We start from the raw sequence: 12,533 nt of genomic DNA, 5'->3' as shown, positions 1-12,533 counted from the left end.
ACAATTTTGTGATGCTTGAGCTTCTGGACAATCATCATAACTATATTTAAGCCCAGATTTAAATCAGGGAAACATCTAAGTTCGGAAGTTTTCTTGTTTGGGAGCATTTCTGCTGAGGCATTGATTTTCAGTGCAGAACACTTCCCCACCCCATCTGTAGAACTTAGATCTACAGCTCAAGTGAACGAAACCCTTTCCAGTCTCCTCCCAGTTCAATGCAGATGGAATACTGTAAACCCAGGTGCGCAAATTTCAAAGACTAAAATATACAGTCTACTTCCTATAGTCGCAAACCTCAACTCCAGTTATAAGTTTGTACCTCCAAGTATCTGTTTGGATACTTTGCATACACTTTAATCAAGAACAGTTTCGCATGAGCAAGAGGGATGATTTTATTTTTCAAGATGTGACTGGCAGCCTCGTTAACAGGGCTGGTTAATGAGCAGTGTTCTCGTGGCCCTTTGTAGCCACACGAGACTCGGGAGGGCAGAAAATGGAAGAATACAGCACAATTTTGTCCACCAAGCCCCAACACTTGTATCTCAGATGTCCATTTGTAACAGATGGTTCTTGCATAGAGGAGGTAAGAAGAGTCAACTACTCAGCTTAGGCAATGCCAGAACTTAAAAAAAAAAAGAATAGATCAAGATTTTTCTAAATCGGTTTGTATCTTTCTCTGCTGGAGCAGATGATTTTGCCCTACTTTTAATCATATGAAGTTTAACCATTTTTCAGTATCAGTTATCATCTTTTCAATATTTGTCTAGCTTTAAAGCCCTTTCAGTAAACTGTTCTCTCTCACACAAGCCATTTAGGGGAAAGAAGGAGGCTCGATCTATTCTCCAAAAACACATATGAAGGTAACCTTTAACCCAATCAAAGAATCTGCCTAACAAATAAGGTCAGCAGGACATTTTGCGGAGATGCATTTTTAAGGTCACAAAGTTATAAAGTCCCAGCAGAACACATTAACCGGCTATTAACAAGAAGTCAACATCACTCTTCCAACTACTCCAGATGATGTTATGCTTTAGAGATTGCTATACACAAAAGGCAGTATCTTGGAAAGAAAACAGGGGTTGAATGAAGTCTGACTCCCTCCACAGCAAAATCCAAAAGTCGTATTGATGAACTGTTCTTAAAAAAACCATCTCGTATACAGGAAGAACATAGAAGTAAAATGTAGGATAACAGTGACCTTGGGTATGAGATAATAGCTCATGACTTCCAGGTTAAATATTTAAATTGTAGGATGTCTAGGAAGGATCCAAGTTTCTCATAGTAACATTAGGTAGAAGCACCTGGAAACTCGAGTGACTTCTAAATTATTTACTCAAGAATCCCTGTATTACAGCCAAGAGCAAGTAAGACGCTGAGGCTAGAAGTCTGTTCTCAAAACACACACCACTAAGTTATCACAGCCTAGCAGTATTAGATAATGAAACCCCTGCCAAAATAAAACCCGGTGTCTTCTCAGAGTAGCTGTATACACAAGCAGGCAGTCACTAGTCTGTTTGCTCCCCAAAATTCAGAGAAGACTCAAGTAAAACCACCAAGGAGTGCAACTGCTGTGTCTACACACAGGCTCAGAAGTAGCACTGTTATGGTCACTCACGCTTCCCCAGCACAGGCATCAGGTCTGAGTTACCCTGCAGCTCGCCCCCGCCATCCAGGAAGGGCTCCACAACTGAACCAGCCCACAACTGCCACTATGTTATGGACTGAAGGTACTTCAAAAAGCTCCCCTGAACAGACCAGAAAACTAGTTAGTGGATCTATGTGCCATACTGGGACTCAAGCCAATTTTCCAGTAGACTGTTTATTAGACGCATGTATTGAGATTAAAGGAGTCAGTGCAAATTCCCAGATTAAACACATCTTACGTACTTGCTTGACGGTTGTTATTATTCTAACACATCTCCATCAGCATACAGAGAGCAGCTACTCTAAAGACCATTTTCATACATGAAAAGGCATACAAAGTTGTATCTCAATTAAAAGGCCTCTCTACTACCCAATGTTTTATTAATAAATTTAAGTTAAAAAACCCCAAACAAACCCAAAACCTTAAGTGGAATGTTCTGATCCATTCAGCGGTCTTTAATCCAGTATGCTGCAAGTTTACTGTCAAACTACAATTAGCTATTCAAGAAGCATTTGGTGTGCAATGGAAAAAGCTGATGAGCTTGTGTTCTACCAACCATTTAAAAAGCCAATGGACAAAATAATAATAATAAAAAGAATTCACCGTTTTCCTACATCAGTTCAACATTAAAAGGTTTGTCTTTTTATTTTTTCCAGTTAAAAAAAACAGTTGGGACTATTATCTCAGTAATAGCTTCCTAAAAAAGACACAGAACAGCAACTTCTCACTGGACTGCAGTTTATATTGTTATACTGGTATGGAATGTTTCTAGGCCTTGACTAAAACCGCTGCTTCTAGCCATCAGCATCGTTTCCAGATGTCTAGTGTGTAATATTGTCTTCACGAGCTTATCACTTCTCTCAGTAAAAACATTTCTCATTTGTGCTCTTCACACAGAACATGGAAAAGTGATATTACCCCTACTTGTATGGAGTTCCAGATCATTTCACAATGAAGTCAAAATAGCCGACTACAAGTTCTGAAAGTTCAATTGTGATACAAAGTAGAAATGACCCTCAGAGTGAAAACAACCTTCACTTTTGTATTTAACAGTTAAACAACACGTAGCTGTTCCTTAATTTCACCTTTCCACAGGTAGGAATTATTTGATGAGCAATACTTAACATATATAGCACTTTTCTTCTTGCACGTGCTATAGAAAGCAACAGAACTACCAACACCTCTATGGAGGCAGCTATCAATATATTCTCCCCACTGCAGAGAGAGTGCATGTGCGCAAAAGGTAGGCACAAGTGATTTTCCAAAGATTATACCACAAGTATGCAGTACAACTTGAATAAGACTTGGTATTTTCCAGCTCCTAGTCTTATGCCATTTCTTTTATACATTGCTGCCTTGATGAAAAGGAAAGTCCATAAAAAGGAAAGTTTCCCAGAAGTCACAACTATTAGAATAAAATCAGAAAAACAGGAGGGGGGGGTTGCATCTAGTCAGGAAAAAAAGAGAATCTACAGAGGGAAAAAAAACTAAAACCAACCTTATGAAATGTCACCCCATTACATTAAATTTGTTTCAGTCGTTGAAAACCAGTGTTCCAGGATACAATTTTTATAAACATGTTTTATTTGTCTTGCTTATACCATTAGAACTGTAACTGCTGGCTGTCATTTCCCTTAAAAGGGGAAATCAATTCAAACACATACTGGTGCTTTTCAAAAGATAGCAATTAAAAGGGCAGCAGCAGCGGGCATTTGAGATTTCTTAAAACCTTCAAGGCTGCAGGAAAGACAAAAGGACATGTGACCAAAAGTGTTATGATTATCCATTAGAGATTTCCATCAGTACCGGCATCAGTTATTTAGGTGATAATACAGCAAGGTCAAGTATTAGTGACAGACAATGTGCAAGTCATAAGGAATGATAGAGAATACCAATCCTTACAAAAGTCATTGCTATCAAAGAAACTCAAAAGTGTTTCAAAGAGATATCTAAATACTTCACATCAAATATACAGTGGCCATCCAGATTATATCTCACCATTGTTTCAAAATTTTGTTGAAGTGCCAAATCAAAGCTTTTTTTGTGTTGGTTTTTTTTTTTTTAAAATAAAAATTACACAATTACATTAGCAGTTATGCAAGCGATCTTAAATCCTTAGCCACAAAACACAGGGCCCTGGTGATGAAGAGTGCTGTAGCTAAGGGTGCTTCTTTGTCAAAAATTGGTTATAAGCCTATTGGTCTATTTAGGGAAATATGCATCACTACGCATCTTTAACTGTTCAGTGCTTCAATTTAATAAGAAAAAGCTGAAATGCAGTTGCTCTACCAAGCCACACTTCACCTTTTCCATTCTTTCATGGGAACACTAAGTGTTGTCAACTGCCACCACAGTAAATCTTTATGAATTTGCAGATTTTATCCAAATTTGTTACGTCACTTTTAAATGTCAGAAGCGAGTCTTTGCTTTTTTTCCTGCCACTTCAGTTAACCATGGAGATTGGATCACCCTGAAAATTGCCTTTTTTTTTTTTTTTTTTGCTTTACTCTTAGCAAGGGTGAGGAATCTGAATCTCATGTGCAAGGCTCAAGATGATGCTTAGGACAGAACATGCAGAGTAAACGTTGTTTCGTTCCTTTCCATATCCAGGTAATATAAAGCTGGCAACTGTAGTCCTGTCATTATGGGTAATGAAAATAGTCCCTTTACAACAAACTTCCTGTAAGGGAGAACAAATAGATAATAACTCTTCTGGTAACATGTATAGTACACTGGCCAGTGTGTTTTTGGCGTTTAATGTAATCCTGTGAATTTGTTTAATTCACTTGCTGAGCGTTCATTTGAGGCATCCCTCTGTTTGGTCTTGGGGGCCCTCCACGACCTAGAAAACATATGAAAAGGCACTTGAATTATGCATGAATTCAGGTTATTTTAAAAAATAATCCTAAAAGCTCTGGTCTAACTGGGTAAGAGTTCCCAGGTGTGTATCTAGACCGTATATGGTTCTAAAAGTTCCTTCAAATCAAAACTCAACAGCACGTAACTTGTCTTTAGAGTTTTCAGCTTTATCCCAATACTTTTTTTCCCCAGAAGCACAAAGTTGTAGTCACTTCAAGTAAAAACGGAGAAAAAAAAAAATCAAGTCATGAAGATATGAACTTAAGACTAAAATTAAAAGTTTTGCAGTAAGGAATAATTGGTTTACTGTATGTTAAATATAAGTACTGTCAACTAACTGATTGTGTTTTAACTTCCATTCTTTTCTTCCTTCCTTAAGAAAGAGACTGCCTGTAGCTCACACCCTCAGTATATAAGAATTGTAGGTCACTTGGGGAACCCCTCTCATGTTTGCCTGCATATCCCTGACAATGAACCTCAAGACTTTCCTTCATTATACTCGTGCTTCCTAAAATACACTCCCAGTTTCACCACAGCCTACTACCAGGCTGAACTTCAGGCCACAGTTCCACACCATAGGGCTTTCAGCACCAAGACAACTCTTCAAAAGTGAACTACCACATGGAACTGTGGTTTCATGTACAGCCTCGAGCTGTCCTCACTGACAAGGTGCTCTGGTGAGGACTCAAGATTCTCATGGAAATGTCTGTATTGAGACAGGAAACAGTCTCATCACCAAAAATCTACTAAAAAAACCCCCAAAAAACTGTGGAAGTAGTTTTGAAAATAAAATGTAGAAGTTCAACTACAGCCTCATTATGTATGTGGGTTTTTTTGTTTTCTCAGATGAACACATGGCAAACACTCTTATGAAGCCACAGGACAACATACCTCCATAAGCTAAAAGCAGTAATTCTTGTAGGACCAAGGTACAAGTTTCTGTATCCTTAGATCGAAAGATACCTCCACAACAGATGCAGGAGGACACCTTTTAGTGCAACAGAGTAACATAAAATTTTGAGGGCTGACAGCCAGTTCAAGCCCAATGTCTGCTTTATAAGCAAGTCCTACTTGCAAACTACTAGTGCACCTAGCAAGCAGATCTGAAGTCATCATAAACCTCATAAAAACAACAAAAAAATCACTTTCCTAAGGCTTTCATTTAAAAAAGGCAAATAAATAGTTCTGCTACATTTAAAGTGTCAAAAGCATTGCTGTTGTAACTTCTTTTCAAAGAATTCCTCATTCAACAGCCAACTGAACTTCCACCACAAGTTCAAGGGATCACAGTATGATTCAGGTCAGCAGGGACCTCAAGAGTTCCTCCAAGCCTGTTCAAAAGCAGGGTCAGCTATGAAGTCAGAGGAAAGTAAGCTTATTCTTCAGTTGTGACCAGTTGAATAAGGAGTGAGGTTGCTTTTTAAATCCAAAACTCCAGAACTTGGACCAAAAGCTTCCATTCAGCCCAAATCAATTATTCATTACTCGGTAATTACCTCTAGGAGCTCCCCGAGGTCCACTTTGTCCAGAGCCACGTTTGAAATTCTGTTGATATCCATCCTGAAGCAAAGAAATGAAAAAAAGTTACAACATAAACCCTGGATATTTTGTTATGTTTCAGAAAGCTATTAATTATTAATAAAATAAGGAGCTTTTAGAACAACATGCACTGACAAAACACCTATGACCTTAGCATACAGCACTTTATTAGTCTAAATTAACCTTAGAAAAATAAATTCTCACTCCTACTAGTACCTAGCAGGTATAATAAAACATACAATGACAAATTTTCTTTTCACTTACAGGATATGTTGTTCAATATAAATAAGAAATGTAGATGTATTTAGTGTTCAAACTTTTCAAACTACAGAGAGGTCAAATGGATGAATTGGCTGAAGGACCCGTCAACAAATGAAGTGACATTCTAACAGCAGGATCAAAATCTGTCATCTCATTTGCTTATAAATACTTGTTTGGGGATACATAGAGTTAGACGTTTTCCAGTCAGTCTCAGATTTGACCAAATTGAGCATACTTCCTTCAGAACAGCGAAATTCCACGCAAATTTCAGAGTAAGGTATCAGCATTGCAGAAGACAGGAAATTCCAAACAAATTTGAAAAGTTAATTTCAATGGATTTCAGTTAAGTTCTTCTTTAAGTTTCTGACAAAGCTGTGAAAATGATTGTATTTAAGAAAGAGTTCTTTAGAATCCACTCAGCCTTGCTCTAGTTACTAGACTAATTCCTTTAGAGATAAGCCAAACAGAACATGTTTTCCAATGATAACCAGACATTCAATATTCTGCCATTTTTAAATATCTGTTTAGTACCTGAAACTTTTATCTTCGTTAGCAATAAAAAAAGTCCTCAGAAAAGTCATCACTGATAGATTTGAGTGCTTTTGTTGACAGGTACTTTTTCATTCTACTTTTAGACTGTCACAATGTAATAGTAGCTTACCCGCTGGTAGTTCGAATAATCCCGAGGAGCATTAAATTGGGGCTGCGTGTAACCACTGTTTGGAGTGTTGGAAAAGGAAGGACGGTAGCCATCATATCCTCCTAAGGAACAGGGTACAAATCTTTCACTTGGAAATGACAGCCTATTACTTTATGCTACCATATAAAGAAAAGCAGTAACAGTATTTCACCTAAACCTGAGGAAAAAACCTCCTTTAGTAAGTACTGTTTACCTGGAAGTCAAGCAAATGTTTGCAACATCAGTGCTAATACTATTACAAGAAACAAGAATGAAGACCTAGTCAGAACCGGGAAGAGATAGCAATTCAATGCATTTCCCTAATAATCTGAAGTGTGATTTACATTAACATTCAAGGCCACAACAGTCAACATCAAGCAAGAAGCTGCTCCAGAGCCAAGACTCTTCTGAGTGCTGGCAACCACCATGTCCAAGGACAGCTCCAGTCCTAAGGGTCTGTATAACACTTGGAATCCAGATCAATTTTAAGCAGACAAGTAGTGACCACTGCATTCCCTACTACAATCAGCTGTGCTTTTGTTATACAGGTTTCTCCTCTACTCTCCAGCCACATGAGAGGAAGAGAACATGGCAAAGGCACACAGTACTGGACCCATTAGTCTAATCCCAGGACACCTGACAAGGAAAACATCACTCTCTCCCATTCTAACATGCACATCTTTGTAACACTGACAGTCACATCTAATAACCCCCAGGAATCATGAAAGTTCTCTTATCTATCGAGAACTACAGTATCATTCCTCCGCTCCTGTTAATTCCCTCACAGTAATGACTTTTGGAGGGTTTTGTTCTTGTATTTCTACGTTATCCAGCCTATTCTCAGTATGATGAAACATGGAACGCTTTAAAATACGCTGCTTCTACCATAACTGGAAATAAAAAGTTTTTGAAATACCAATTGACATCTGAATTCCTCACTTGATGGTTGTAAAATTGTTGGATATTTCTGTGTTTGCTTATACTTGCAGTAGATGCCTAATCAAATTAACGCTAAGCCTTCAGCACAGAACAGAAAAAAATGTTTTTGTTTACATCCTAGTAGGAAGTCAAACCAAACACCTAAAATTTACATTACTTAAAGCAAACGCAATTTTTACTACAAGTTTAAATATCTTACAGAGATACTACTACAGTATAAAAACAACAGTAGGTCTGTTTAACACACTTCCTATCTTGACACTGTTTCCAGAAACTAAGAAGTAGTCAAATGAGAGAGTTTAATAAAACTGTTTACCTCTAAATCCATTTGCCGGTCCCCTGTAACCGTTCATTAAGCCACGAGCCCCACGTGATCCACCACGAGACACTCCTCGACTGTTATAATAAGGCTGACTGTTTCGTGGAAATCCAGTATTCTGTTGGGGAGGTTGCTGGTGGTTACCCGCCACTTGATGGGTCTGGTCTGGGGAACCATGGTAAGTACCAACCACTACATTGGAAGTGGGGAGACAAAATGAAGTATAAAAATCTGTGTGCATTTATTTATGTTCCCATACATACAATCCAAGGGCCATAGGGTCAGTAAGTGTAATAAAAGATGGAATGTTGTACATAAGGGCAAAACAGTTGTAAAATTTAGCCTGGTAACAGATGCTAAAGCAAGATCTCAAAGAAAATTTTAAGCGATAAAGCCCCTCTCGTATGCAGGAAAGGAACATTTCTCCATCATCCATCAGGGAGCACAACTTTGCATGAGGTGGTCATCCTTCTGAGTGTTCAATTAGTATGCAGGTTTTCTTCTGAAGCCACTGCATTTTCTGTGTATCAATAGTTATATTTACTGTTATAGTAAGTTAAGCATTTATTATTGCATGGGCCACCTTCAACACCAGAATTCCCCAGACTGTCTTCCTGCCTTGCGCTGATATGGCTCAAAAAAATATACATAACGAAAACTTAGTTCTCCCTGTTCTCGCCCATCCACCCCAGTATCCCAGCTTTCAAGGAAGACAAAATTCAAGATCATAATCAGTTAAAAAGGATCAGGCTCTTTTTCCTTACTCCACCTCCAACAGTTGTTAGCACTTCACCCTTGTCATCTCTGTCCTGTGTCTTTCACTCAAAATCCCTCTCTGCATCTGCCAATCTTATCTCAGCAGAAAGTGAGAAGAGTGATAGAGAAGCTGGAGAATAGCAGCTTTGTACATAGACTTTATTTTACCCTTTTTTTTCCCTGAAGTTGCTAACTTGGAAGGCATTTTGTCTGCTGTATTCAAACCACATCTAACTGATTTTAGCAAAAGGTTCTAGATTTTTATGAACCTTACATCATCTGTGAGAAGCAGTCTGTACTTGCTCTCAATTCTAGCTTACTATTTCCTCTTTAAAATGTCATCTCAAATACTACCTCCATTTTTTAAAGCAAATTTAAGGCTCATCCAACCTTTACATCAGCAGAGCAAGTACTCCCTTATACTGTTTTCATCTTTTAGAATAATCCTTAATCCTGTTCATGGCGGTTTTTTAAATCCATGGGACGGAATGAAGTGGCAAAATTATTTGAACAGGTGGAGATACACATACTGAATTTGACCTCCTGCTGGATATTCGAACTGAGACAGAATAACAAAAACCAAATACTGTTCAGGGAAAAGCTTCCCAAGACTAGCAACATTTGAGAACTTGTGACATGCTTTGCTACTTCATCTGGGATTTCACAGCCTGATCATCAGCTCTACTGAAGCTATTGCCATTTTAGGTTTTACTGAACTAAGTTTACCTGTCTGGAGTTGATCTTGCTGAAGATCTGATTGTTCTACTTGGTGAGGCTGATTGGAGAAACTCTGGTTGTAACTGGCCTGGTACTGATTTTGCTGCTTAAGGGTTTCTGGCTCATTAACAGGAGGAACAGGTGCATTCATGTTGAATACCTATAATGTTACAGAAATAGCTCTCTGGTCCAATTCATTTTTTTACAATTCCTCATCACATCATGTAAAGAAGTATGCAAGTCTAAGAAATGTGAATAACCAAAGACTATTTTATGTAATTACATGACCGATTCCAGTGTTCCTATAACAATAAAAGGAATGACTACCAAAATAAAGGTATTCAATGTTAATTTACTACTTACTGTTTGCATGGATTGGAATGGAGCTGCATTAACATTGATTCCGCTGCTATGCAAAGGTTTGCTAGATGCAGCCTGGAACACCTGCGGCTGGGATGCAGTGGGAAGCGATGATGATGATGGGGTCTGGTCTGCATTCAGCGACATTGAAGCCTAATAATTAAAACAAACATGTTAGCAGCTTTTGAATAATACCAAAAATTTAGCTTTAAAATTTCACTTTAAAAAAGGGACAACACCTCAGGTTCACCTCAACAAATGAGTATTTTCTACTTCAGCTGAACAGCCTCAGTCACAACAGCATAATGGGAGAGGAAAAACCTAGCAGTCTTCTCCCTCGTTAACTTGAAACACAACTAGAACAAAAACTACAGGGGGGAATGAACAAGTTTCTGGGCTAACTGCTAGCCAATGTAAAAAAATAAATCACATTTCCTACACTAACAACACTGATACTCACATGCTGATGTTGGCACGTTACTTCTAACTAAACAGTCTATTAAGTTAAAAGTCTTACTATGAAGGATTTACTGGTCACAGACAGGCTCAAAATTTTGAAATTAAACGGAACTGAAGCAGCCCTATCAAGAGGTAACTAAAAATTACAAAACTTTATTTACAAAGAAACATAGACTAACATTTGATCACACATGCAGGCAGAGTCCTTCCCACCCCTTTGAATTCTGACTTGCCTGAATCTGGTCAATTGATTCTTTCTGTGGCCGTTGCTCTGTTGTGTGAGAAGGCTGATACATGGGTTGGGAGGCTGTATATCCCTCACTTGTAGAAGAGACCAAGGGAACCTACAAAATAAACACCAAAGCCCCCGCAAGTCAACTGATGCTCACACATAGTTTCACAGAAAGTATCAGAGAACTCTGGAATGAATGGTACTCTCTAGTAGAAGTTTGTATTCCAGGAAGTATTTACAATCATTAAAAATTAAATGCTTTTTAAAGTAGACATCTTGACATATATTCTAACATGCCGCACCACGCACCTCCTGCCAGATAAAGAGAGAAGTGCTGGTTGCCAGGGGACTGAATTTGCTCATTTTACAACCTCTGCTCCCCTACTCAAGAGTCCAGTGAGAACTCTAGCCAACAAAGCATAGGACTTTGCATTTGAGGCTATTGGGAACTTTAAGAGGCAACTGACAGAGAGTGATGGGTGTGTTCACATCACCTTGTTGATGATCACCTTTCCTCACTCAAAAGGAAAGAGGCAAGTTTAGCGACTGCTTGCAAGATCCCCAAGAGAATCATTGGCAGCACTGGTTGACGTAAGGAAAATAATTTTAAAAAAAAATAATAATCCATTGCAGTAAGTCACAGACATCATTTAACAGTAAAATAAAAGCTAGTGCAGAGAGGTATCTCTGACAAAAAATATTCTACATCTACAAAACAACAAAATTGCTGAGAGTACTAGCACATCAGCAGGTATGTAGAGGAAATTCAAGGAAAAAAACCAAACCACATTCCGGTTTATATACAAATGAGTGACTTAAAACTTGCAGATCTACCTGGATAAGATAAAGCAAGCTATTTATACTACCAATATTCTGAGACACACAATCTATCCAGGCTTTTCTTTTGGTTTTCAAACACCTACAGGGATCAGATTCATTACTTGAGACCAGCAGAGTCCTTCAGAGATGCCACACATGCTTAATACAAAATCAGGAAGTTCTTTAATGACTAGACAATTCAGTAATAAACTGACACATCTTAATGAAAAGGTGAATACTTAATTTATACATTGTAGAAGCAAGTTTAAGAGATCATACTTAAACAGGAATTTCAGGAAAGCTCACCTGAAAACAGCATTCAAACTCATTCTGACTGCTCTACAACTCTAGTAGTAAAATATTACCCAAGCAAGCAACTGGGACTAATCCTTAACAGAACAAGTCAAAAACACCACCACAAACTATATAGTTGATCCATTAAATCTATTTGTGGTCTGACGCCCAGTTGAACAGGTACAGACTGCCCTTTAACCAAGTTATTTTGGTTTTGGCATTTCTGTCGCAAATAAAGGACAAGCTGCTTGTATCTAAATTAAAAATATTACTACACATGGCTTAACGAGAAAGAGAACACTACTAGGCAAAGATTGACATGCCAAATTACTAGTCCATCTTGAACAGAATGCACAGAAAAACGTCAAGTTAGCCTGCCATATTGGAGAAGGACTACACAGCATTGAAAACAAAGTCCTCCCTCTCAATCATGAAAAAAACCCACTTGAAATTCACCACTGTCACATGGGATAGAGATTTTAAGTGATGGCAGCCTAACACACCGGCACGTGGAAGTCAATTGGTGAAAGGACAATCACATCCACACCTCCACTGAGGTGAGCTCCACAGACTGAAAGAGCTGCTAACTGCTGGGGAGTTCACGTTGGGCCATTGGAATGAGCAGTGCGAACTGCAACTGCTTCCATGCTTGTGC

General features: G+C 38.4%; 1 protein-coding gene across 2 annotated transcripts in view; it reads right to left on the bottom strand.

The window, feature by feature from the left end:
• Positions 1-3,208: 3,208 nt before the first annotated feature.
• The window catches only part of CAPRIN1 (cell cycle associated protein 1), a 34,777-nt gene continuing 25,452 nt past the window's right edge, over positions 3,209-12,533 (bottom strand). For both annotated transcript variants that reach the window (XM_075755427.1, XM_075755428.1), the window contains 7 exons: positions 10,767-10,877; positions 10,078-10,227; positions 9,724-9,874; positions 8,239-8,433; positions 6,966-7,066; positions 6,001-6,064; positions 3,209-4,487 (listed from right to left, as the gene is read on the bottom strand). In XM_075755427.1, the coding sequence (XP_075611542.1) occupies positions 4,423-4,487; positions 6,001-6,064; positions 6,966-7,066; positions 8,239-8,433; positions 9,724-9,874; positions 10,078-10,227; positions 10,767-10,877 (837 nt within the window). In that variant the 3' untranslated portion in view covers positions 3,209-4,422. The remainder of the gene's footprint in view (positions 4,488-6,000; positions 6,065-6,965; positions 7,067-8,238; positions 8,434-9,723; positions 9,875-10,077; positions 10,228-10,766; positions 10,878-12,533) is intronic.

Source organism: Balearica regulorum, chromosome 5 (assembly GCF_011004875.1).
Source record: "Balearica regulorum gibbericeps isolate bBalReg1 chromosome 5, bBalReg1.pri, whole genome shotgun sequence".
NCBI lineage: Eukaryota > Metazoa > Chordata > Aves > Gruiformes > Gruidae > Balearica > Balearica regulorum.
This window is presented reverse-complemented; position numbering and strand designations above follow the sequence as displayed.